This window comes from Sporobolomyces koalae (assembly GCF_050403365.1).
Source record: "Sporobolomyces koalae JCM15063 DNA, S_koalae_JCM15063T_v1_ctg49, whole genome shotgun sequence".
Lineage (NCBI taxonomy): Eukaryota > Fungi > Basidiomycota > Microbotryomycetes > Sporidiobolales > Sporidiobolaceae > Sporobolomyces > Sporobolomyces koalae.
Window position 1 is genome coordinate 48128 of NW_027481722.1, and position 24745 is coordinate 72872.

Below are 24745 nucleotides of genomic sequence, written 5' to 3' on the forward strand. Positions count from 1 at the left end.
CGAGTCGAGTCGTTCTCAAGCAGAGTGTTGATGAAGCCAAGCAACAGGACCAGAGCAAGCGAAATCTGGTGACGGGAAGAGAGGGAGAGACGCTGCGAGACAGTCGCGAAGTGAGATCGCGTTTCGACTCGACTGTGCGCTCATCCGCTTCAGTTCGCTTCGTCCACGCGCACATACCAGCTCGCTTGCCCCTTCGTCAGAAGCCTCCCACGTGCAGCTTTGAGCTCTGCCACGCGTAGCGAACGTGACCCAGTGTTCACCCAACATTCGATCTCGATCCGCGCCCTCGTCGACTCTCCTCTGAACTGCACCGCTGCCGTCATGTCTGGTAAGTCTCCGGTCGACTCTATGTGGCTGTCTGCACGATGCAATACTTTTCGCGCGCTGACACCGCTCACAACGGGCGTGCCTTTGATGTCTCGGTCGCAGCTGTTTACTCGATCTTCACGTCGCCGAATCATCCTCCTGTGCCAGATCACCTGCCGACACTGATTGTCACACCTCATGGTAGACCCGCTCAAATCCTGTGTAGGTTGGGCATCCCTCGAGACTCGGGATCCGATTTCCCCTTTCTTGGCTTTCGCTGATTGCATCTCTTTGCTGGCTCTCCCTGTCATGCATTCGCGACTGTTTGTGCAGATACATACCTTCATACTGTGAGCCTGCTGGTCCATTCGGCTGTCTCGCATGGTTTCCGCCCGCTGACGCTTCGCTTCCGCAGAACCTGAACGCCGAGAACTACTTGCTCACCCCGTCCGAAGCGGGCGATCTTTGCGTTGCCAAGCTGTTCCCGCCTGACCGCGGCGGAGGTGCATCGAGGTCGGGTGCATCGAGCAGCCACTCGCATGGCAGTGGAGGCTCGGCGAACCATGTCCGATGCGAAGCGAGCCGCAATCTGAGATGGACGATCCAGCAAACCGGTATCCAGGTAGCCCCGATTCGCCTGGTCCCTCACTTAATCTGCTTTACTGACACATCAGTGCGACAGAACCCAATCTACAAGCTCACATTGCCGAATCCTGAATCTCCTCAAGAAGATCAGCCTTTGTTCCAGGTCTCAAAGCCAAACCCAAACGCGACCTGGTGGAGTTTGTTCTACTTCACGTGAGTTCATTGAACACCTTGGCATCTTGCCGCTTGCTCGTTCAGCCTCATGCTCACGCCATCGCGCTCGCAGGTACGCCGGTCACCTCATCCCTCCCAAGCGAGTTGAATTCGGGCGGATCCAGAAGAACACGCCCGAGTCAGGCGGTGGTACGCGTGTCGCGATTGTCGGCAAGTCGGACGAGGAAAAGGCCGTATGGAAGACGCTCGGTGAAGGCAACGAGGACATGGTTGAATGGATTGTGATCTGCGCGGCACTCGTCGTCCTAGACGACGAGATCATCAGTGCGGCCGAGAAGGCATCGGGAGGCAAGGTTATGAGGAGCGCACCGACTGCAGCTTCGGGCTCGAAACTGTCGGCGCCGCCAAATTTATCGGGACCGCCTCGGAGTCCCGTTCGAGCAGGTCCAAACCCGCAGCAACAGCGCGCTCCTATGCCGATGCAAGCGCCAGGAAATAGGATCGAACCTCCGCCTCGTTCAGCTTCAGCTCCGATTCCCGTCCCGCAATCGGGAGCATACTACACCCCTCCTCCGCCTCATCCCGTCTTACCCCCTTCCCACGGCGCGTACGATCCTCGACGAGGGACCCCTTCTGGTCAGAATCAGCCGTCATACGGACCTCGCACCCACTCTGCGCCTCAACAACAACTGCAACAACAACAAATGCAGCAGCAGCAGCAGCAACAACAACAACAGCTGCCTTACCCTGGTCAGGCGGCTCCTGCACCTCCGACGAACCGCGCGCCTTCGGGATACCGTCCGGGACCGCCACGCCCGGGTATGCCTCCACCTCAGTTCCAGCCAGGACAGGCGCCTCCACCCCAAGTCGAAGCGAATGGTTCCGCTGCCGCTCGCATGGTGCAACAACAAGTCGAGGCCAAGAGGTTGCAGAAACTGCGTCGATAAGTCTGGGTTGCTCCTTTGGTACCTTTACTCCCTTGTCATCACTACAATCTTGCTCTGCCCAGCGATCCGGAGTAGTCTCTTTTTCAAACGACTCTTCTTCTTTTCTTTTTCTCCCTTTCCCCTACTCTACTTGCACTTTTGAATCCCTCGTTGCTGTACTTCGACTTTCCTGGCCCAGACACATAGTCACCGTATTCGATCCAGTTGCTTCTTATCTCTCGCTTAGCATTTGCCTTTGGAGAAATTCTATCTTTTCCTGTCAACGAGATCCAAACCCCTCACCGTTTCTCCCATTCGTCAAGGAAGAACAAGCGAGCAAAGACCGCATACAACCGAATTCGGGACCAGTCATGATCTATCGTTACATGAGGGAAGCAGGATGCCCCGTTGTCAAAACGACAGTAGGGAGAGAAGAAGAGCGAGAAATGAAGATTATGCTAATGCTGATTTTGATAAAGGGAGGGAGAGAGCACTCCGACCGACCGAAATCGCGCTCGGTCATTGATGGGTTTTTTTTTTCTCTAAAAGTCGAGAGGAATGCCGGCGTATTCGTCTTGGCCGAGAGCAATGTTGAGGTTCTAACGAGAAAAAGAGACTTGAGCGTTAGCATGTTCCGAACCACATGTCAAATTATTGTAAAGGCGTACCTGGAGGCATTGAGTCGCGGCACCCTTGAGGAGGTTGTCGAGGACACCCTGTTTTTTCGTGGATTCGACAAAGTTTACATCAATGTTTTTCCGACAGTCCACGATGGGAGATTGAAGAGGTAGGTAGAAAGAAACGTACGACGATGACGACACGCTTGCCACTGCTGTGGACTTGGAATCCACCGATTCGAACTCCGTGCTTGCCACTGATTTGGGCAATCTCGGGCACTCCAGCTTGAATCTGGACCAATTTTTCGTTCCCGTACTTGTCTTCGAACAGTTGTTTGATCTCGGACGCTCGCATCTCTTGTTTGAGCGGGATCGAAACGGTCGAGATGATCCCTTGGAACCAAGGCGCGACATTGGGCATGAACGCGACCGAGAAGTCTTCCTTGGCGAGGTGAGCCGAAGAGTCGAGCAACTTTGACAATTGGTATCCAGCTTCCCGTTCGTGAATGTGGTCAGTCAACGAGTACGGGCGAACTCCACCGTTGAGCGATTCAGGAGTGATCTTGGGTTCCTTGCCCGACTTTGTGCCAGCACCGGAGTATCCCGAGATGGCGTGAACCGAAGGGGGAGCAGCCATGTAGGGCAAAAGGGGAGCGAGGAGGAGTTGGGTGTTGGTTGCGAAGCATCCCGGGTTCGAGATGCGCTTGGCAGAGTGCAGAGCTTCCCGGTTGTAAAGTTCTGTTCCCATACGTCAAACCACCCAACAAGCGCATCGAGGTCAGTTGATGAGGCCTTTCTCGAGATAGGAGATGCTGAAAGGGAGGCTCGACAGGCCTCTCGTTCTCCCAGACAGACGTGCGTTGCGAAAGAAAGCACAAAAATGAACTTCTTTGCACACGTCTGCGAGAGAGAAAGAGAGGGATATGACTACTGCGACTACTTGCTTGGGTTTGATATGCCGATCACGTGGTCTCGAGCGGTACAACTTGAGAAGGGGGAAGAAACTATTTGCGAAGGGGGTCTTGGGGCTGGATTCGCCTGGCCCCCCTTTCTAGGCGTGGACGCGCGACTCACCGGGGAGACCGTAGGTCCAAGTCTCATCGAATCGCTTGTCAGCGCCAAGGTCGATGATGACGCTCTTTTGCTCCTGAGCTTTGCCCTGAGCGCCCTTGTCGATCGCCTCGACGAACGGCGCCATCACACCGTTGGGGAGGGCCATGATCCACGCATCAACCTCTCCCTTAGCTTCGAGCGTCTCCATCTCCTTGAACCCAAGGTTCTGGTACGAGATGGACGACTTGGTGTACTCGGAAAGAGGTTGACCAGCAAGCTCTCGCGACGAGACGTGCGAGAGCTCGAGAGAAGGGTGCGAGTTGAGGAGGGAGACAAGGTTCGAACCGGTGTAGCCTCGAGCGCCAATGAGGGCGACACGCTTGGCGGTAGCGGCGTGCGAGGTCGAAGACGAGAACGATCGCGCGGACGACGCGGGAGCGGAAGAGGCAGCGGGTCGGACGGCAGGGCGACGAGCCGAAGTCGAGAAAGATCGGAGAGCGGAAGCGATCGTGCCCGACGATTGGACAGTGCCACGCGACGAAGAGGTGTAAGAGATGGGAAGGTACGCGCGCTCGATGCGGCTGTTCTTCTCGAACTCTTTGACGAGTCGCTCAACCTCGCCAGCGTCCTGCACACCGTAGTAGAAGAGCGAACGTCCGTTCCTGGTGAAGGAGCCATCGGCGCGCTCAAAGTGCCACGATTTGTTCTCGTCATCGGCCTTGGCGGTCCAGAACAAGCGCTTAAAGTCCTTCTTGATCGAGTTGAAGATGTTGTCGGTGACACCGTTCTGGATGGCATTCGAGTTGGCGAGGAACTTGGTCATGACGGGGACCTGTCCCTCGGGGTGCGACACAATCGCGACGACGTCGCACGGCTCATCGCCGTAGATCGTGTAAGGAGCCTGCGACTTTTCGAGCTCGCCAAGAACCTGTGCGACGCTCTTGCGGCCCGAGGTGACGTCCTCGTCGCGCTCGGCAAGAACGCGACGGAGTCGGTCTTGGCCAACGGCCTCGATCGACTGGTGCTTGTACAGCTTGTAGCCACGGCGGAGGAGAGTTCCAGCTCCCGAGTCGGTGAAGAGTTCCTTCTGGAGGTTGTCGGGGGAGATGATGGCAACCGAGGACGAGCGAGGGAGGTGGTCGAGGAGCTCCTTGATCTCGCGGAGCTTGAGCTTGGTGCCGTACTTGACCCACTCTTGCTTCATGAGGTCGTCGTACTCTTCGTCGAGGTTGATGAGCGAAAGCTTCTCCTTCGTGACGCCGTGGTAGAGACCGCCCTTCTCGCTGAGGTAGACGATCTTGAGGGGCTCGAGGACCTTGGCGAGCTCGGCGGTGGCAACATCAGCGTTGACGTTAAGGATCTGACCTTCGGCGGTCTCGGCGAGCGAGGTCAGGATGGGAAGAGCGCCAGCACGGATCGAGGCCTCGATGGGTTCCTTGTCGACCGAGGTGACACGACCGACGAATCCGTAGCGGGGTTGATCGAGGTACTCGGCGGTGAAGACACCGGTCGTGATCGGGCGGGCGCGGGTGCCGAGCGCTTCGAGCGCAGAGACGAGCTTGAGGTTCTCCGAGAGGAAGACTCGTCGGGCGTGCGAGAGCGTGCGGGCATCGGTGATTCGGATACCTGCCCGCAAACGATAACGCGTCAGCTCTGATTCGCTCGACACGTCTCGGAAATAGGCGAGAAGGAGGCTGTACCGTCAATGTAGTCGGGAACGATGCCGTCAGCCTCGAGGCGGGCGTTCAGTTTGTCGCCCATGCCGTGCACGACGACCGGGTAGAGACCGACGCGGTGCAAGAAGTTGAGACTGAGAGTGAGCGACTCGAGCTCGTTGGTGAGGATGGCACCTCCGACTTTGAGGACCGCAAAGTGCGTCGCGGACGAGAAGATCTGGAGGTAGCGCGAGACTTCACGGCGCGAGGCGAGCGAGTAGAGCAACCGAATGATCGTCTCCTACACGATGGATGCGCATCGTTGCACGTAGCAAGAGCGAGAGAGGAGGACAGAGCGAGTATGCGCGGGTAGCGGAGAGTCAACGGCCGGTGGTTTCGGGCGAGAGACGCGAGACGACTCACTCGGTCCGTGTCGGTGCCCGCAGCCATGGCGGAGCCGAGCCAGCGCTTGGCCATGATGTCGCCGAGCTCATCGCTCGCCTTCTGCTGTTGGGCGTCGACCCGACGTTGACTAGCGAGCAGCGAGGAAGGCGTCGCGACCGTCGACGACAAGGCGCGAACGGCTCGCTGGGCGCCCGCAGCGGCGCGGAGTGGTTTGGTGAGGGTACTGGCTTTGGATCGGAGCATGCTTGAGGAGCGAGAGGAAGGGAGCAGATCGCGATAGCGATTAGCGTGTTCGAGGTCGATTTGTGGACCTCCCCTTGAGCGCTCTGTCGTCGAGCGGGGATCAACTCGCGCTCGTCTCATCTCTCTCTACACTTTGCTCAGAAATCCGTACAGCCCCTTGCATGTGAGTTATAGGCTTGACTACCATGCTTCCGCTCGGGCGCGACCTCCCTGCAGTCTCCCGCGAACGACTTGCGCGGCAAGTGGGGGAACACAAACCGCATTCGTCATTCCTGCCAAATCTCTTGCCACGAAGCGCACTTACCTATGGCAGCATGGAGACGATTGGAAGGCAAACGACTCCGCCGTCTCGCAGATGCGAGGGGACAGGCATCGTAGAAGCGAAATCAGCAGACGTCGTCATCTCCACCGCCCGGACGCGCTGCAGGTTTTCCTTGCTTCGCCAAAGCAAGATCGTCGATCTTACAGCGACGGCCGACTGATCCCAGTCTCGTACTCTACGCAGATAACAAACATGTCTTCGAACGACAACGAGCAAACCTTTACCACTCAGCCCTTCCCCCACAACAACGGCGGGATCAACGAGCCTGGGAACCAAGGTTTCCCGGGATCCAAAGCCGAATCTACTGCTGGTCAGTCTTCTCTCGGATCGCGAGAGCTTTTCACCCCTACGGTGCCTTTCGTGTGACTGATCATCGCTCGCTTCGCCGGGCTGGGACGACAGGACTTGGAGGAGCGCCGAACCTCGCTCACCTTCACAAAGAGAACCCTGTCGGAGGACGTGGTGACCAGCCTCACATCATGTCGGACGAGATTGCGCAAGGGCTCGAGAAGCCGAAATCGAAGGAGGAACTTCAGCAAATGTCCGCCAGCCTCAACAAGTAGAGCAGCTTGGGTACCGACTTGCAGGCCCGAGCTGATTGCTCCTGTATTTGCTCGAGCCCGCGCAAGCGGTCTTTGTCTTGCGCTCTTCCTTCACAAACTTTTTCTCCTGTACCACTCTTGTGACTGTTCTTTTTGCCTGTTGCCCACCACTGAACTTGAAACAAAGATCTATTCGCTATCATCTTCCTATAGGTGCTAGAGTCAAACTCGAAGTCGCTTCAAGAATCCACTTAAGGTGTACCTTCGATTTGAACGGTTCAAGTAGAGCGCGTCACCAGAATCCAGTGTCGCTATTTCACGGAATCTCTTGCCTGTTTGGGGCAGCTTCAATGTCACGAGCCCTGAATGGAAGCCTCATGCTCGGACGATACACATCTGACATGATTAACAACTACCGTTCTCTTGCAGCACGCCGCTCTGGACAGTTCATAGCTCACCATGAAAGTGCTCTAGGTCCCAAAAGGTGAACGCTTAAAGCGTCTCGAACATGGACGATCCAGCACACGCGTAGACGGACAACGAAACAGTTGCCGCAACGGGGACCGAAAACGTTGCAGTTCCTGGACGATAGGCGGCGTTGTCCGGAGTCTCGTCGAGATCGCGTTACCCTCAATTATTGCTGACACGACGACAGGGACGACTATTATGATTGCGATATGCATATCCAAGCCGGCGACCTAGACGCTACAGCCCGTCGGAATCGTCAGGATCGGACGAGAACATAGCGCAGACAGACTGTGAAGATCTTGAATCACAAAGACGTGACTTTCGCTCTTCGTCATCACCATTGCGTTGGTGCTGACTGCGGTGTTGTCAGCGGTACTCCAATTGGCTTTAATGCGTCTCAAACGCACACCTCTTTGTGGTTAACCCATTTGTTCCGATCTATCGTGAATGCTTTCTCTGCATAGCTGCTTGAATATACCTCAAGTCGTCTCAGTCTCGGATTTCGAGCAGAGATCTGACGGTCGACGCTGTGAAGAGCTTCGGAGATAAGGGGAAACCCCTGTCTTTCGTTGGCTCAGAACGAAACGTTGCGTCCGCGTCTTTCTGTTCTCCTTCCCTTACTCGTCGTGACAACTCCGATTTCCGAATCACGCTTCACGCAATACTATAACCTGCGTGTTCTGAGTCCTTTTCTGCCAGCCTCGCTCCCGCTCCTTCTCACAGCCCCTCGCTAGCCCCCTTCGGTCCCCCACATCCGTATCTCTCGACCCGTCGGCATGAGGCTCGCCCCGGTCTCACTCCTGGCGACGATCCCGTTCTTCGCGACTCAAGCACAAGCATGGGGGTTCGCGGGACATTCGATCGTCGCGACAATCGCAGAGATTCATTTGCACCCGGAGGTCCTGTCGTTCCTCCAATCGCCCGAATCGAACCTTCTACCGTCGTACGCACACGGACACTTGGCGCCGATCGCGTCTTGGCCTGACCGGATCCGAATGGTACCCGAGTACCGAGGATGGAGTGGACAGTTGCACTACGCGAGCGTCGTTGGCGATCATCCGCCCCAAGTGTGTGACTGGCCTGTCGACGACGGACGACACGAGATCCCGGTTGGAGCGGTCGCGAGGTCGCAGCAGGAACACGGCAAAGGAGAGGGTTGGAAGGACGAGAACGACGTGCTTCACGCAATCGCCAACTATACGACGAGATTGGAGCGCAACTCTCAAGAGTGAGTACACCTCCCACTGCCATTGACGAGAATAATGTTGACGAAACCTTGCGAGTCAGTTGGGAATCGTTGAGATTCCTCGTACACTTTCTTGGAGATGCTCACCAACCGATGCACCTCACGAATCGAGAACGGGGCGGCAACGGAGACCCAATTCGGTGGGAGGGCCGACGCGCAAACTTGCACGGATTGTGGGACAACTTGCTGCTCTCTCGCAAATTGAGAGAACAGACAAACTATACTCGACCTTTGCCTTCGTGAGTCGACCTCTTGCAGAAGACATATCGTCCCTCCCATCTCGCGCTTTCACTGAAGCGCAAATATCACTGTTGACGATAGGCGACAAATCGAATCGGCCCTGACTGGCGCAATCTACGACCCTCTGATCCGGTTGCTTCTGTGGGAAGGCGTGCGCGTGTGGTGGCGAGACTTGATCCCTTCGTGGCTCAGCTGCCCGTCTCAACCTTCTCGACTCTCGTCGCTCGCAGGCAAACAGACTGTCCTCTCTGCAGTACCCCTAATCGAGACAGCGAGTTTGAACGAGATCGTTTGCCCCGTTCACTGGGCTTCGGGCACTCACAAAGTCACATGCGCCCTCGCCTTTCCTTCCAATTATGACGAACACGCGAATCCGCCAGTCGAAGTCGGAGGCAATACGCCTTACTACCGAGCTATTGCTGGCGAGTCTAAACGTTTTCAGTCTCGGAAGCACAAGCGATTGAGCTGACTTTCTTTTCCGCACCCGTCTAGACTCGTTGACGATCGAGAGGTTACTGGTACAAGCGGGACTGAGGTTGGCGGCGACGCTCAACACGGTGCTCGCGGAACCTGCACGATCGCATGTTCTCGCTCGAGACGGACAAGATCAAGGACAAGGAACCGGATCCGGACCTCTCAACTTGGATTGGATGTTACAACAAGATTGATTTTACTAGATTGGTATCTGCCTGTCATGACATGCTTTGTTCCTGTTCCCGCATCGCTTTCAATCTCCGTTCTTCCTTCCTGAAAGTGGCGAACCCGATCGGAGGACGTTCGACTCGAAACCTTTGTCTCAGTTCGTCAATGTCGGTGTTCCACTCTTTCTCCCATTCGACCGCGATCAAGCATTCGGCTTGTGCACCCGCCTTCAACGCCCATGTACCATACGTGTCCCACAGCCTCGCTCGTTCAGGACGATCGAGTCTCAGCGGTCCAAAAGTCGAAGACAGGAACGCGACGGGCAAGTTGAAATTGGACAACTCGAACCACTTGACGACGAGTTCGGCGGGGAGGCTCACCCCGAACCCGAGGAGGACGTGGTAAAAATCGTGAGACTCTCGGTACCGTTGCATGATGTACGCGAGTTCGGGATCGTCAATGTATCGAACCTAGAGAGAAGCAAGCCCGATTCAGTGAAAAGGAATACGAGAAACGGGAAACGATGGAATGGGTAAATGGGAAGGGGGGAAGCACTCACGGGATCTCGAGTATCGGGAGTAACCTTGTTCCGTTTGAGCCATTCGTAGTATTTTCTCCCGAACGAATTCGGGCCAAGTTGAGACAGATGATCGAGTCGAATCGAATATTCAGTAATTCGAGGTCGTTCTCGCAAGATGGTTCTCCCCGCAGGAGTCGACCGCATCTTAGTTCTCAAACGTTCGAGGAACGGACCCGAGGTTGTCTCGCTCAGTACTGCAATCATGTCTGGGAAAAACGGCCCGAATTGGGCGAGTGAGTATTCAAAGGGAGGGGAGAACCGGCACAAAGGTCGGAAAGGCTCACCATGCCGCGAAGTGTCCACCAGCCCCATGACGGCCGATCCAATTGCGAGCAAACCTCGTTGAAACAGGTTGATCTTGACATGCCCTGGGTAGGTAGGTGGCGCGGGCGACGAGGTTGATGCAGAGGATGACGCGCTCGGGAGAGATTCCGACAGCACAAACGGAGCTGGACCGCTGTTTGGCGACGGGTTGTGCAGAACGGTCCGAGTCGTGGTGAATGCTCTTCGCGCCAATCCCGTTCGAGAGAGCATCGTTGGTGGTCAAGGGCCAGGGGTTAGCGATCAAGTTCGAGTCCTTTCCCTTCTTTCTTCAGCTCGACACCCTCGCAGCAGACCTCGGTCGTCAGAACATGCGAGAGGACAGATTATGATCAGGAAGTACTTGCGTTACAACCCTCATCTAGGTCGATACGTCCAATCGGCGACCTCGTTCAACCAACTCGAACGCTTTCAACCCCTCGCACCGTCTACTCCTGCGTCTCCACTCGCTCCTGCCTCTCTCCAACCACAGACGATCGTTGATGATGGCAAAGTCACGAACCGAACCAGTTTACTCGGTGTAGAGCTTCCGCTAAAGCCCTCTCCACCGGAAGAAGGAGGTAAGCCTCCGTGTTTCTTGTGGGCCAGAGGATGCTGGTCTTGAAACTCGAGCGAATCTTGTTAACAGAATGCTGCATGTCGGGATGTGCGCACTGTATCTATGACGTGTACCTCGAAGATCTCGAACTGTATCACTCTCGACTCGCCGAAACTCGTTCGACCTTGTCAACCCAAATCGCTCGATTGTCTCGATCTGACCAACAGCGAGTCGAACGCGAATGGCCGATTGATATACTGGGATCGTTTGAAGCTCTGGGTGCCGAAGCGGGACCAGATTCGAAACGGTTGGCTCAAATCCAACTCGAACAGGCGAGGAACCAGTTAGACCCTGCAACAAGGTGAGAGGCTCCCAATCGATACCGCCAAACGTTTTTTGTGCCACCGACATGTGGAAACTGATATTGTTTCGAAACCCAACTGCAGAGCTTTTCTCGAGATGGAAGCCAAGATGAAACAGAAACATCGATGATGACAGGCCGGCTCGAGACATCTCTCCGCCGCGATCCGGGCCGAAAGACTCTCACGCGAGATAATATCGCTCACTCGCATGTCGCGAGAGGGAAATGCGAGGTACTTGGAAACATTGGAAACATCTTTTGGCAGCGATGCAAGCAACGAAACGGATCAACACCAAAAGAAAGGAAATAGGAGTGCAGTGTGGTACAAGAACGGAAAAGGGATCAAGTCCCGAGAATCAAGTAGTTGGCAACAAAATGGCACGTTCAGGGCAGCCTCAGTTTGTGCTCCATTGCGAGGTGGAAATCACCCAATTGGCTCGTCTCGACTCGGTCTGGCAATGCAGAGGACAATTGATACATCAGCATCAGCGATTCGCATCACGAGAGGAGGTCGGCTCTTACCAACAAGGACGTCTTGAGGCGAGATCTCCTCGTCTTTACCCATCAGGATGTCGAGCCCGAGGTTTGAAGCTTTCGAGAACCCTCCAAGGTGTAACGGTGTCGGGGTCTAACGAGAGACGACTCTCAGCGCCTTGCCTGCCGCGAGACGAGGAAGAGGCCTGGGCAACTCACCTGAGAGACGAGTTGACGTTCCATCATTTGACGCACTGGCGCGTGCAGTCCGTACATGTTGCGCTCGAGTGTCATGTGCAAATTCTCCCTCGTTTGCTCCCACTGTATATGCCATGCGACAAACACCTCGTGTCAGGACAGACTCAAACCCACGCGCACGTCGCGGTCGAGAGAGAGATAACTTGCGTTGTCGAGTCGCGCTTCAAGCGGGTGCTTGATTGACACCTCGGCCGCGATCGAGCGAGCACCACCATGACGCAACGAGTCGTGTAGGCCGTGCGCGTTCGACGTGTTCGACAGCGAGATGGTCGAGCGAGTTGACGCGGCAGCTCCTGGTACCAGTGCGAGTGACGATTCCTGCAATTCCCAAACACCCTCAGTCAGTGACAACGATGCCTCGGATTGAGTCAGACAGGCGGACCATGTTGGCTAGAAACGCGAAGGTGGGAATTAGCGAGAGAGTGTGTGTCGTAATCGAGCCGATGATTACTCTCATCTCTAATCGCTCCTGCCTCTCGACCTGTCAACCGATGACGACTCCATTCGCACCGAACAGTGAGGCGACGCTTCTGAGACGACTGTCGACGATCAAACACCTCCTCCTCGTGCTGTCAGGCAAGGGAGGCGTCGGCAAATCGTCCGTTTCGGTTCAGCTCGCACTGTCCTTGCTCGCCTCGGACCCGACTCTCAAGATTGGACTGCTCGATGTCGACCTGACCGGGCCTTCCCTCCCGCGAATGCTCGGGATGGATGGCCGAGAAGTCTTGTCCTCGCAAGACGGCTGGGTCCCCGTCTACCTCGACACGGCCGCGCTCGCATCTCCAGAGTCACGCACGGAGCAGCGACAGAGTCAGGGAGTGCTCGCGTGTATGAGTATCGGATTCATGCTCAAGAACAGTACCGAGAGCGTCGTGTGGCGAGGTCCGAAAAAGAACGCCATGATCAAACAGTTCCTATCCCAGGTCCGCTGGGGCGAGCTCGACTATTTGATCGTCGACACTCCGCCAGGTGAGGGTTTGCTGTCACTTTATCTTTCCTCAAAAGAGCTTTCGCGCTCAACGAGTTTCATGGGTTCCCCTTACGCGCGGAAACAGGTACCTCGGACGAACACATCTCGCTGCTCGAAACCCTACGTCCACTCCTCGTCGAACGGACAGACCCGTCACAATCGCTACCGACACTCTCTTCCCTGCTTGTGTCGACTCCTCAAGCCGTCGCGCTGCTCGATGTCTCGAAGGAACTCTCGTTCGTGCGACGGACGAAACTCCCGTTGCTCGGCCTGATTGAAAACATGTCGGGCTACGTTTGCCCTCATTGTGGAGACATTGTCGGGATCTTTGGACAAGGTGGTGGAGAGGATTTCTGCCGGATCGAGAACGAGCGCAAGGATTCCAAAGTCGAGGGCGAAGGCGGAGGGTGTCGATTCTTGGGACGAGTTCCGATCGATCGAGATTTGGTCGCGCTGTTGGACGATGTCGCGGGTCACAAAGTGAGAGTCGAATCGACCAAGGTACCAGATCAAAGCGCTACGGATTCGGGACGGACGACCACGACAGCGACAGAGGAGGGAGAACAGCAGCGAGACGGCAAGACTTTGATCGAGAGGTATCAGGAGATCCCGTCGTTCAAGATTGTGAAAGGGCTTGCAGAACAGGTCAAACAGCTGATAAACGACCAGGCGCGCGAGGAGGAGCAAGCACGACAGACCATGTCAGCAGTACGGATACCTGCGTAGGAACCCCGCTGTGTGCAATCCGCAGAGTGTATGCCCTCGGTAGCCTGGGTGGGGAAAGCTACACTTGAGAGATCAGCGAGTCGCCTGACCTCGCTAAATTTTGTCTCGAATCGAAGCAGGGTTCCTTTCCTTCTCTCTCTTTTCTCCCCTCTTGCCCTATCTCCACATCTTTCCACGTTATCGAGTGAGACTCCTCCTTGCTCCTCTCTTTTTTCTCTGGAAGGCTGACCTAGCTGTCTGGCGCTGTGCTCCTCTCTCTTTCCCCGCAACCGATTTCCTCGTCTTCCCCACATCGTCTTGTTCTCTCGCTCGTGCCAGCTCGTGACCACGATGCAACCTCTCGAACAAGTCTTGTCGAACGATTCGACCGCTTCGATCGATATTGGTGACTACCAGTTCTGTACCCGCCACGGCAACGAGTCTTGCAAAGAATGCGATGTCGACTTCAAAGAAGTGAGTCTCTCTACATCTGCCGCCCGACGGCTCGAAGCAAGAGCTCGGCTTTTGCTGACAAATGTCGTAAACCTCCAGGACAATTCATTCACGGGTAAGCTTAAATCTCGGCTGGAACGAGCGTCGAGAACCAGGACTGAGCCTGTTCGACTTGACATTCTCAGCTGGAATCGATCCCGTACCTCAGCGTGATGTGCGCAACCTTCTTCAAGTATACTTTGCCCGTGTATGATTCCTGAGTACTGATGCGACTCGAGAGCAGGCTATCCACGTCGATTTCACCATGAACAAGGTCCATGCGCAATCCCCGTTCTTGCCCTCTCATGCGGCAACTGACGCCTGTCGAACGTGTTGTAGGATGGAGAGCCAATCTGCAAGAGTCACAAGAACACGGATTGCAAGACGTGCTACAACTTCAAGTTCGGACAATTTCTCCTCCTTCATCGACCTGCGAGGGAATCTCTAACTGACAAAGAAGCCACCTTTGACTAGGAAACAACTTGTGAAACTCACGAAGGAAGGTCAAAAGAAAGCGAGGCAAGACAAGAAGAACAACCCCGTGTCGAACCTTTTGGTTTGAATCGTCAACTCGACACCGTTAGTCTCACACGCAATCGGAATCAGATAACTGACAAATCATACTGATGCTTTCCGTGGAAGAGCAGCGCTTTGGTATGATTTGTTTCTCGTTTTGTCTGGTACTCCAAATCTGTCGTCTCTCGCTTCCCGCTCTCCGTCTAGCTTCCATGTGTATCGTCTCTCCCTGTCGTCTGTCTGTCTGTAGTGAAACAAAGAAGGAAAGGATTTTTGCCAACCTCTGTGATGTCAGATCTGGTTACACTAATCTATACAGGGATGATACACACAGAAGGGGGTGGAGAGGTGAGCAGCACGGGTCTATTGTTCGAGACAAGATGCAAGTTGCGAGGTGCGGAACGGAATGTAGCAGAGATAACAAAGAAAACATGGGGAAAAGTGGTGATGTGGTCTAGTATCGACTTCTTCGATCGCCTCCTCCGTACGAGCTGCGGCGTTCTCCTCCACGACGTTCTCCTCCACCATATTCTCGTCGCTCGCCCCCATACTCTCGTCGTTCACCACCGTATTCTCGTCGCTCGCCACCGTACGATTCGCGACGATCACTTCGTTCCCTGAACCCACCATCTCGAGACCCTCGACTCGAACCTCGTCCTTCCCAGGGATTCGCACCACCTCGACGATCTGAGAACGATGAACCTCGATCAAAGTCCCTTCGAGGTTTGCCTCGAGATTTCGATCTGCCTTCGCTCATACCAAGTTTCCTGAGGAACTCGGGCGAGACGTAAGGTTCTTCTTCGAGTCCTCCTGCCTCGACTGACCACTTCTTGAGTCCACTCAAGATGTCCTCTTTCGGCGTACGCAGTTCGGTCGATTTGCCGAGGTAGTATCCGAGCATGGACGCAAAAGTTTCGCGTACCGACAGTGTGTCGAGTGAAGGGATCACGTTGGTCGTGAGCGATTCGGGCAAAGTTTCGAGACGCGGTGAGAGAAGTTTCGGCAGAGTCATCGGTCGAGGTGCGTAGGCGTTGCGACCTCGCGGTCGCGAGTGGGTCGGAGGTGGCGGTGCGGCGAACTCGGCTGGGTTCGCGTCCCATTCGGCGGCGAGTTCAGTCACTTGACGTTCCGTTTCACCGACGGTACAAGGCTGAAGGGGAATGTCGTTCAATTGTGCCGAGACGAACCCTTTCTCCCATGGCAGCAAAACGAGGTCTCCTCGACCTGCCTTGCCCGCTCGACCAGTTCGTCCAACTCGGTGGATGTACAGGTCTCGAGAACCAGGAATTCCGACTTGGATCACACGAGTGACACCGGGGTAGTCAACTCCACGTGCGGAAACGTCCGAAGTGACGAGGACCGAGTAACCCGAGTTTGCACGGCGGAAGAGGTCCGAAGCTCGCGTACGTTGATCCTGAGACTTCTTCGAGTGGATTTCGACAACTAGCGTATCGCGTCCCCACGGCAGATGGTTCTTCATGGCGATCAGGATTTGGCTGAACAGCTGGGTCAAACGAGTCGTCGGGAGGAACACGACGGCTTTGCCTCCCGCTTGTCCACCGTTCTTGGCGGCTTCGCGTGCGTGCAAGAGCTGATCATGCGCGAGAAGACGGAGAACGTGCACGAGTTGATCCGAAGCGGTGGGCAGGACCGTGTGGAACTGAGGAATGTGAAGGTGAGTGTCGACTTCATCAGCCGGGACCGTGTCGATGTAAGTGTGATCCTTCTTGAGACTCTTGCGGGCAATCTCGCGAATTTGCTTCGAGACGGTCGCCGAGAAGAGGAAGGTTTGGCGGTTGTCGTTGTCGGGCAAGTGCTTGACGACTGTTGCAATGTCTTCCGAGAATCCCATGTCGAGGAGCGTGTCGGCTTCGTCGAGGATGAGCATGCGAGAGTTGTTCACAGCTTTGCGAACCGAAGGCTCCGACTCGAGCAGATCGACACATCGTCCCGGAGTGGCGACCACAATGTCGTTGCTCGAACTTCTCATCCATTCGCGAAGCTGACCGCTTCTCGAGGCACCACCGACAAGGAGACGCACGCCGAATTGAGGAAGATGCGTCGTGAGGGCAGCGGCTTCGTTTGCAATCTGCGTTGCGAGCTCACGCGTCGGCGAGAGAACAAGGGCTCCGACGGTCGACTTGGCGTAGGCAGCAAGAGCACGCTTCGCCTCGGCGGTCGATGCAGTCGGGTTCTCCTCCTTGAATTTGGCGAGGAACGATTCGAGGGCCTGTAGACGACCTTCGAGGGCGGGAATGAGGAAAGCGAGAGTTTTGCCGGTTCCCGTTTTGGCGCGAACGAGGACATCTTGCGCTTGTTGGATTTCAGCTGGCGTGTCGGATACGACCGGAGATGATGCCAACTGTGGCAGGAGCGACAAGACTGCTGCTTGGACATCGGTCATGGTCTCGTACTTGAACGGCCTGGAGCATCATTTGAAGATTAGCTCTTCTATTTCCCCTCGTCTATCGTGATATGGCACGACAGTACTCACCTCTCGGTGACTGCGCGATACACAGGGGCATGTAGGGAAGACTGGATCGAGCGGTACGTCTTGGCTGGCGACTCAGCATCGCCTTGAGATGCGGCGACGAATTCAGTCTTCAAGGTGGTAGTGGCGTCCGAGAAGCGAGCAAGGCTCGTCGAGAAGGACACTGCACGGCGACCAAGAGTCAGCTAGAGGATACAACGCGTGCTACAGCGAGGATCCGACTCGCCTCGAGGAAAGACCGCAGTTGTGCGAGGAGCAGCAATCGAAGCAACCCGCAGCGCGCTCGACGTCCTCACAAGTGGACGTGCGGCCACTCTGAGACTCGCATATCCTAGTCGAAACATCCTGTGTCGCCGAGACCGAGATGCTAGCGATCTCCAGTTTCACGCAACTTTTTTTTTCGTTCATGATCAACTTTCCGAGACATCAACATCCGGAGTTTTCATGTTTTCCAAAAATCTACAAACAAGCTTGGTAGCGCTCTGTGCTGTTCCTCATACTCTGGGACGCGTAGTGTATAGAAGAAAAGTGTCTGTATTCATTGGAGCATTTACTCTTCCCGTCCTTCGTCATGATCATCCTCTGCTTCGTTCTGCTCCTCTGTGGCTGTGCTCTGACCTTTCTTGGCACCTCTTCCAACGACCTGACTCCACGTGCCCAGTCTCGCCCAGTTTTTGCTCCCTTTCTCCTTCGAGCCGGTCGTACTCGCGTTGCTTTCGACACTCTTGATACTCTCTGCCCCTCCACCGCCGAGCGTCGAATCACTTCGCGACCTCGCACTCTTGAGACCGTTGCCTGATCCAAGCGGTGACGATCCAGTCGTGGCTGCACCGGTCGTCGGGGGTTCTTTCTCGAACAACGAGAAACTCGATCTGTCCGGGTTCGACGCATCGATAGAAGTTCTCGCACTTTGAACTCCCGATGTATGGACTTGTGCAGGAGCGAGGGAAGGACTCGAAGAGTTCGATCCTGGTTGACCGTATCCGATGTAGCTGCCGCCGTGCGAATTGTGAACCGAGTTGAGCGATCCTGCACGTCGTCTCCCTCCTCCTCCAGCTGCACCGATTGGTGAAGACGGTGACAAGGTATTGCCACTCCTCGCTTGAGCCTGCGCCCAGAGCGCTTGAGCTTGGTGTGCCTGTGCAAACTGTTGTTGGGCCGCGAACCGCTCTGAAGGATTCGGGTTCAGAGGCTGGAGGTGCACTTGGGAAGGAACCAGTTCGGTAGGAAGCAGGGAAGAGATAGCTGTCGATGTCAATCCGAGGTTGAGGGAAGAGCTGGCAGCGGAAGAGGACGAAGCGGTAGAATTCGTGGTGGATCCATCGAGAGCCAGATGCGGGACAGGTGGAGCAGATGCAGGCGCGACGATGGCGGATGGAGTGTTGCTGTTGTTGCGCCTGAAGAACCTGCCGAAAGATCGTGGGTCTTGCGCGGCGGCTTGTTGCTGTTGCTGTTGCTGAACGGCGGCGCCCGTCTGACCTCGTCGCCATCGGAAATTGAAAGGCCCTCCACCTGAACTCGCTTGTGACGGAACCGCTGGCATCGGCACGACTGGCGCCATACCCGCATGTACCGGCAAGATGGGCATCATCGAGCCCGGCAGTGGGCCGTAAGCGGCACGTTGGGCGTCCTCCCGGTCGAGCCTGCACGCATACGAATGCCAAGAATCAGTCTTTCGTCGAGCATGATACGTCTCAGTGGAGGACGAGACTGACTGAATGAGCTCTCCCTCGACGACGGTCATCTCGCGCTCGAGAGCTTTCAAAACTTCGCCAGCTTTCTCCTCCTTTTCCCGTTCGACCGCCTCGATCGCCTTGTTGAGTGCATCCAACTCTTTTGCCAATTCGGCCAAGTTTGACGGACCTGCAGTTACCGGAGTTGGAGGCTCGCCCGAGGCTGGTACCGAATCTTCTGCGACGACCGCAGTGGCTGAATTCCTCCTCTCTTCGTCCGGTTGCGGTACTTCCCGTTTGCCTTCCTTCCATTCGCCGAGACTGTTGGCGACTTGTTCTTCCTCTTCTTCCGCCTCCCTCAACCTGTGTTCGACCTGTTCCTTCTCTCTGCCCCGCACGTCCCTCTCGGCCTCACCCGCTTTCCTGATCGCTTCCTCGAGCGCAACGATCCTGCTTCGCGCTCGTTGGTCCTCTTTCGCAGCTTTCTCGACCGTCTTCTTGAGCGAGCTCAAAGTCGCGAGGAGAGCCTGCTCGTTTCGCTTCGACGACGAGCGCAAACTCTTGAGCGCGTTGCGCAGCGAAGTCTCGGAGAGATCTGTGGCTGGATCGTGGTGCGCATCGGTACCAGACAAGGTCGCGGAAGAAGGTGAAGCGAGGGAGGACGCAGTCGTGACCGTTGTCGAGATCGGGACTGGCACCGGAGGGATGGTCGAAACGGGGGAAGGGGAATAGGGGGGAGGAGGTCCATCGGGTGCGTTCGACTGAGAAGGGTACGACGAGGCTGACGAGTCTTCGGTCGACTCTCCTCCAGCACCTGGAGCCGATTCGAGTGACGGCCTCCTCGACGAGGTCGAACCTTCTCCAGTGTTGGCGGCCATTGTCTCGGATCCATCTCCTCCTCCGGTAACCCTTGACGAACAGTCGTCGTCATCGCCAGTGTGTGTACCTGCGTTCGTGCCATCGAGCACTTCGAGCCCAATCTCGTACTCTCGATTCGGGTCGAGGCCATACACGATCACGGTCGTCTCGAGACTGCCCGCTCCAGTTCCCTCGACCGATGTCGTCGGTGCCGAGCCTGCATGAGCGACGTGCGGCCAGGGCCTGCGATCGAGTAGGATCGAGATGGACGGAGGTTTCGCTGAACGCGCGGTCAAAGTTGGGTGAGCGGGAGTGAAGACGGACAGCGCGACGGCCGAGCACGTCACGTCGAGTACTTGTAGTCGCAAGTTGCTGCTGGTGGGCAGCACGCGAGCTGGAGACGGAGTTCGAGTCGATCTCGTCGCGGCGGCAGTATCGAGCGTGAGCGAACCGGCTCTCCGTCTCGAACCGGTCGCGGGCGCAGAAGGCATGGCAACCGTCGAAGGTGGTGGGAGCCAAGGTCGAACTTGCACGCGTTTGGCGGTGACTGCGTTGGATGATGAAGTCGAAGCGGTCGAGTCGGAACCCTCAATTCGGCTCGAACTGCGTCAATCCTACACGTTCCGAGGGACGAGCATGCGAAAGTAAATTCACCTGAGTGGACATGCACCCGTACGAAATGGAACACGCGCCGAGGTGCGAATAATGATCCGAAGAGTCGACAACTTGCAGCGCCCGACGCCCGTCTGTCACCTCTCGTCCCTGAGCGCTATCAGCATGTCGCTCGAGACATGGGTCTCTGACCACCTGTTGACCTTTCTCGGCCAGTCAGACTCGACCACGGTGCACTACTTTATCACTCTCGGTTCGTTCCGATCTCTCAACTCTCTCGTCCTCATTTGCGCACTGCTGACTCGCTTGTAATTCGATCTGTAGCATCCTCGGCCAAGTCTCCCGCTGCCTTGCTGTCGACCCTCACCGCGCAAGGACTCCCTTCGACCGCCCCAGTCACTCAGTTCTCGAATCAGCTCTACTCGAAAGTACCCCGCAAGGATGGCACTTCGGGCACGTCCTTGAGAGCGCAGAAGAACCAGGAAGAAGCGAGGAGGAAGGCAGAGAAGGAGAAGAAGGCGTTGCAAGGGGCCAAGTTCAGCCTCATGCTCGACGACGAAGATCCCACCGCATCAGACCCCAAATCGAGAGGTGGCGACAAGAAGCACAAGGACCGCAAGGACAAAGGCAAGATGAAAGAGCCTTCGACCGGAACGAGTCGCAGACGGCAAGACGACGCGTGGGAGTCGGACGAGGAGGAACGCGCGATCAAACGCAAACGTGCCGAGGAACGGTACGCGCGCGAAGATGCTCAGGCGCTCGCACGCGACCGCAAACGGAGAGGGAGCTCGGAGCGATCGCGTTCACCGGAATCGAAAGAGGTCGAGCAAGATCCAGACGTTCGACGCGAGAACGAACGATTGGCCGATTTGGCCGAACGGGATGCCTTTGCGCAACGCATGAAGGACAAGGACAAAGATCGCACCAAGAAACTCGTCGAGGATCGATCGTCAAAGAACGCTGACCCCGCCCGACAAGCCCTTCTCGAGGCCGAAGACCCCGCGAAGCAGATGGACAGCCTGCGCGAGCGCAGTCGACAGCAATACCTCGGCAAGCGCGAGCAGCAGCAACTCGACCTCTTGAGACTCGAGCTCGCAGACTGGGAACGCGACATGCGTGGAGTCAAGATGACCAAGAGCGAGGAGAAGGAATACCGCAGCAAGAAGGAGCTGCTGAGACTCGCAGAGGAGCGGCTCGCGATCGATGATGGCAACGACGGCTACATGATGCCCGACGGTACGTCTTTTTCCATAGCTTTGTTCGTTTCCGACAAGGATCCTGATCGAGGTTATGCCTCGCCGCTGCAGATTACTTTACCGCTCAGGGCAAAATCGATTCGAAACGCAAAAAGGATCTTCTCACAGCGCGTTACACCGATGCGAAGCCTCAGTCTCGGCTCTCTCAGCAGAAAGATGGAGAATTCACGACCGATCTCGAGCACTTTGAGATGGAGCAGACGGCAAAGGCGCAATTGCGCGCCGGTGCGCTCGATCGACCCGTCGTCGAGGAGGAGGAGTACGACTTTGTGTTTGACGAGAGCGTGCAGATTCAGTTCGCGATGGACAACGAGGATCGGATTGAAGGCACCATGAGCGGTAAAGATGCAGCACTCGAAGCCCAGATTCAGGAAGCCGAGAAACGCGGTAAGTTTCGCACTGTAATTCAGAGGCAAGTGTAGAGATGCTCATGCCCCTGACAACGCTTACAGCGCAAACGATCGACGAGACTCGGAAATCGCTGCCCGTGTATGCGTGGCGTGAACAGTTTCTCGAAGCCGTCGCAAACTACCAAGTGCTGGTCATTGAAGGTGAAACTGGATCGGGCAAGACGACACAACTACCGCAGTATCTTATGGAGGCAGGGTACTGCAAAGACGGCAAGAAGATCGGTTGTACGCAGCCTCGACGTGTCGCAGCCATGTCGGTCGCGGCGCGTGTCGCAGACGAGGTCGGCTGCCGAGTCGGAGCTGAAGTGGGCTACTCGATCCGGTTCGAAGATTGTACGAGCGACAAGACGGTCATCAAGTACATGACGGACGGCATGCTCTTGCGAGAGTTCCTGACCGAGCCCGATCTCGCTGGGTACTCGTGCATGGTCATCGATGAAGCGCACGAGCGAACGCTGAGCACCGATATCCTGTTGGGACTTGTCAAAGTGAGCAAACCGGGCGCGTTCCGTGCTGATCTGCGCAATGCTGACTGCATTACTGTTCGAACAGGATATCGCACGCTTCCGCCCCGATTTCCGCCTTTTGATCGCGAGTGCGACTCTCAACGCTACCAAGTTCTCGGAGTACTTTGACGATGCCCCCGTTTTCCGAAGTGAGTTTCACCCCGCTCCGCGCAGCAGGTTCGGCAGCTATTGATTGCATGCCGACTCCCCTAGTTCCCGGTCGACGTTTCCCGGTCGATATCCTGTACACGCCTCAACCTGAAGCGAATTACCTCCACGCGGCTGTAACCACCGTCTTCCAGATTCACACTACCCAACCCCGAGGCGACATTCTCGTGTTCTTGACCGGTCAAGACGAAATCGAGGCTGCACAAGAGAACCTCGAGGAGACCGCTCGTGCTCTCGGCAACAAAGTAGCGGAATTAATGATCTGTCCGATCTATGCCAACCTGCCAACGGAGATGCAGTCCAGGATCTTCGAACCCACTCCAGAAGGAGCGAGAAAAGTATGTCATTCCACTCCGAGCGAGCGAGTAGTCCTTGTGCTGATGACGATTGCTCCCAGGTTGTACTGGCTACGAATATCGCCGAGACCAGTATCACGATTGACGGTGTCGTGTATGTCATTGATCCGGGTTTCGTCAAGCAAAACTCGTACAACCCAAGGAACGGCATGGAATCGCTCGTTGTGACACCTGTATGTTCATCCCGAGATCATGCTCAATGTTGTGTCGCCGCTGATTTCGGTCGTTGCAGTGTTCCCGAGCGGCTGCTGGACAACGTGCAGGTCGTGCAGGTCGTGTCGGTCCCGGTAAATGTTTCCGACTGTATACCAAGCATGCCTACATGCATGAACTCGATCAGGACACGGTACCGGAAATCCAGCGGACAAACCTCGGTATGGTGGTGCTCATGCTCAAATCGCTCGGTATCAACGACTTGATCGGGTTCGACTTCCTCGACCCGCCTCCTGGCGACACTCTCATTCGCGCGCTCGATCTCTTGTACGCGCTCGGTGCCTTCAACGATCGAGGAGAGCTCACAAAAATGGGGAGGAGGATGGCCGAGTTCCCCATGGATCCGGCTCTAAGCAAGAGCATTCTCGCTAGTGAGAAATACAACTGCACAGAAGAGGTGTGCTCAGCTCTGTTCACTCGCCTACCTACGATCCCGACTGACCGACTCCTCGTCACTGCAGGTGCTCACAATTGTCTCGATGCTGTCTGAATCGGGTTCGCTGTTCTATCGACCAAAGCAGAAGAAGCTCGAAGGTGAGTTAGAATCTCTATCCAGAGCGTTACGTATCGCTAAGCTTCGCCATGACAGCCGATACCGCCCGCCAGAACTTTGTCAAACCTGGAGGCGACCATTTCATGCTGCTGAATGTCTGGGAGCAATGGCAAGACTCGGGCTTTTCCATCTCCTGGACTTACGAACATTTCATCCAGATCAAGGTGAGGACCTGTTCACGCTTGCCGTTCCGACTTTCTGTCTAGACGACTGATGGCGTCTCTGTTCAGTCTCTCACGCGTGTGCGAGACATTCGAGATCAGCTCGTGCAACTGTGCGAGCGAGTCGAGATCTTTGTCGAGGGTAACCCAAACTCGAGCGATATTGTGCCTGTTCAGAAAGCGATCTGTGCTGGGTCAGTCTCTTCTTACTTTGAGCAATTTACTCGAGAAGCTGACCCTTGAGCGCACGTCAATCAGCTACTTTCAAAACAGTGGACGCCTCAACCGGAGCGGAGACGCATACCGTACAATCAAGTGAGCGTCGTTCTCGAGACTCTGCAGTCTCGGTCAATGCTGATGTGATACCTCCTACGGTGATCTTTTCAATCCAGAACGAACCAAACGGTCAACATTCATCCTTCTTCGTCCATGTTCCAACATCAACCCCCACCGAAACTCATCCTTTGGTTCGAGCTCGTGCTCACCTCTCGAGAGTACGCTCGACAAGTCATGGAGATCAAGCCCGAATGGCTTCTCGAAGGTAAGCTGCCCTCCTTTCCGCACTGGTCTCTTGGTTCTTTGCAATCCTGACTCATCGGGTGGTCCTGTATTGCCAGTCGCACCTCATTTCTTCAAACCTGCCGACCTCGAATCTTCCTCGGGTACGAAAAAGGGACAGATCAATGCCAAGGCGCAAGGCGCTGCGCAATTGCCCCGTCAGACTTAGGATTCCCTTTCGAAATGCTTTTTTTTACGTTTTTTCCTCTTCAGTCTTGCCAGAAAAGTGTTGTAACAACGAATGAGAAACAACTGCGTCCATTGTCTCAAGAACGAGCATGAGCTTGAAAC

General features: G+C 55.8%; 12 protein-coding genes across 12 annotated transcripts; 7 read left to right on the forward strand and 5 right to left on the reverse strand.

Moving 5' to 3' along the window:
• Window positions 1–365: 365 nt before the first annotated feature.
• JCM15063_000855 (uncharacterized protein) lies at window positions 366–2012 on the forward strand (the record flags this gene model as incomplete). Its single annotated transcript, XM_076680927.1, has 5 exons — window positions 366–528; window positions 640–656; window positions 722–928; window positions 989–1104; window positions 1178–2012. The coding sequence occupies 5 exons, from the start codon at window positions 366–368 to the stop codon at window positions 2010–2012; spliced, it is 1338 nt and encodes a 445-aa protein (XP_076531934.1).
• Window positions 2013–2533: 521 nt separating this feature from the next.
• Window positions 2534–5964, reverse strand: ARG56 (bifunctional acetylglutamate kinase/N-acetyl-gamma-glutamyl-phosphate reductase; the record flags this gene model as incomplete). Its single annotated transcript, XM_076680928.1, has 6 exons — window positions 2534–2590; window positions 2660–2707; window positions 2799–3346; window positions 3683–5287; window positions 5362–5617; window positions 5740–5964. 6 exons carry the CDS (start codon window positions 5962–5964, stop codon window positions 2534–2536), a joined length of 2739 nt encoding a protein of 912 aa, XP_076531935.1.
• A 514-nt stretch (window positions 5965–6478) lies between these two features.
• Window positions 6479–6849, forward strand: JCM15063_000857 (uncharacterized protein; the record flags this gene model as incomplete). The annotated part of the gene is made up of 2 exons (XM_076680929.1): window positions 6479–6596; window positions 6689–6849. The coding sequence occupies 2 exons, from the start codon at window positions 6479–6481 to the stop codon at window positions 6847–6849; spliced, it is 279 nt and encodes a 92-aa protein (XP_076531936.1).
• A 1223-nt stretch (window positions 6850–8072) lies between these two features.
• Window positions 8073–9450, forward strand: JCM15063_000858 (S1/P1 nuclease; the record flags this gene model as incomplete). The annotated part of the gene is made up of 4 exons (XM_076680930.1): window positions 8073–8524; window positions 8584–8781; window positions 8864–9204; window positions 9275–9450. 4 exons carry the CDS (start codon window positions 8073–8075, stop codon window positions 9448–9450), a joined length of 1167 nt encoding a protein of 388 aa, XP_076531937.1.
• A 24-nt stretch (window positions 9451–9474) lies between these two features.
• COQ4 (ubiquinone biosynthesis protein COQ4) lies at window positions 9475–10538 on the reverse strand (the record flags this gene model as incomplete). Its single annotated transcript, XM_076680931.1, has 3 exons — window positions 9475–9894; window positions 9984–10210; window positions 10289–10538. 3 exons carry the CDS (start codon window positions 10536–10538, stop codon window positions 9475–9477), a joined length of 897 nt encoding a protein of 298 aa, XP_076531938.1.
• Window positions 10539–10653: 115 nt separating this feature from the next.
• JCM15063_000860 (oxidoreductase-like domain-containing protein) lies at window positions 10654–11355 on the forward strand (the record flags this gene model as incomplete). Its single annotated transcript, XM_076680932.1, has 3 exons — window positions 10654–10885; window positions 10954–11224; window positions 11310–11355. 3 exons carry the CDS (start codon window positions 10654–10656, stop codon window positions 11353–11355), a joined length of 549 nt encoding a protein of 182 aa, XP_076531939.1.
• Window positions 11356–11608: 253 nt separating this feature from the next.
• On the reverse strand, window positions 11609–12341 carry UMP1 (Ump1p; the record flags this gene model as incomplete). Its single annotated transcript, XM_076680933.1, has 5 exons — window positions 11609–11676; window positions 11747–11852; window positions 11918–12019; window positions 12104–12274; window positions 12339–12341. 5 exons carry the CDS (start codon window positions 12339–12341, stop codon window positions 11609–11611), a joined length of 450 nt encoding a protein of 149 aa, XP_076531940.1.
• A 106-nt stretch (window positions 12342–12447) lies between these two features.
• JCM15063_000862 (Mrp/NBP35 family ATP-binding protein) lies at window positions 12448–13652 on the forward strand (the record flags this gene model as incomplete). The annotated part of the gene is made up of 2 exons (XM_076680934.1): window positions 12448–12925; window positions 13012–13652. 2 exons carry the CDS (start codon window positions 12448–12450, stop codon window positions 13650–13652), a joined length of 1119 nt encoding a protein of 372 aa, XP_076531941.1.
• A 330-nt stretch (window positions 13653–13982) lies between these two features.
• On the forward strand, window positions 13983–14337 carry JCM15063_000863 (uncharacterized protein; the record flags this gene model as incomplete). Its single annotated transcript, XM_076680935.1, has 3 exons — window positions 13983–14105; window positions 14184–14199; window positions 14270–14337. 3 exons carry the CDS (start codon window positions 13983–13985, stop codon window positions 14335–14337), a joined length of 207 nt encoding a protein of 68 aa, XP_076531942.1.
• Window positions 14338–15093: 756 nt separating this feature from the next.
• On the reverse strand, window positions 15094–17474 carry JCM15063_000864 (uncharacterized protein; the record flags this gene model as incomplete). The annotated part of the gene is made up of 3 exons (XM_076680936.1): window positions 15094–17062; window positions 17134–17315; window positions 17370–17474. 3 exons carry the CDS (start codon window positions 17472–17474, stop codon window positions 15094–15096), a joined length of 2256 nt encoding a protein of 751 aa, XP_076531943.1.
• A 206-nt stretch (window positions 17475–17680) lies between these two features.
• Window positions 17681–20327, reverse strand: JCM15063_000865 (uncharacterized protein; the record flags this gene model as incomplete). Its single annotated transcript, XM_076680937.1, has 3 exons — window positions 17681–18773; window positions 18846–20248; window positions 20316–20327. The coding sequence occupies 3 exons, from the start codon at window positions 20325–20327 to the stop codon at window positions 17681–17683; spliced, it is 2508 nt and encodes an 835-aa protein (XP_076531944.1).
• Window positions 20328–20438: 111 nt separating this feature from the next.
• JCM15063_000866 (uncharacterized protein) lies at window positions 20439–24623 on the forward strand (the record flags this gene model as incomplete). The annotated part of the gene is made up of 14 exons (XM_076680938.1): window positions 20439–20526; window positions 20598–21509; window positions 21581–21916; window positions 21982–22427; window positions 22492–22594; window positions 22659–22951; window positions 23011–23142; window positions 23202–23579; window positions 23644–23716; window positions 23772–23899; window positions 23966–24090; window positions 24155–24211; window positions 24289–24437; window positions 24514–24623. The coding sequence occupies 14 exons, from the start codon at window positions 20439–20441 to the stop codon at window positions 24621–24623; spliced, it is 3330 nt and encodes a 1109-aa protein (XP_076531945.1).
• Between the last annotated feature and the right edge of the window lie 122 nt (window positions 24624–24745).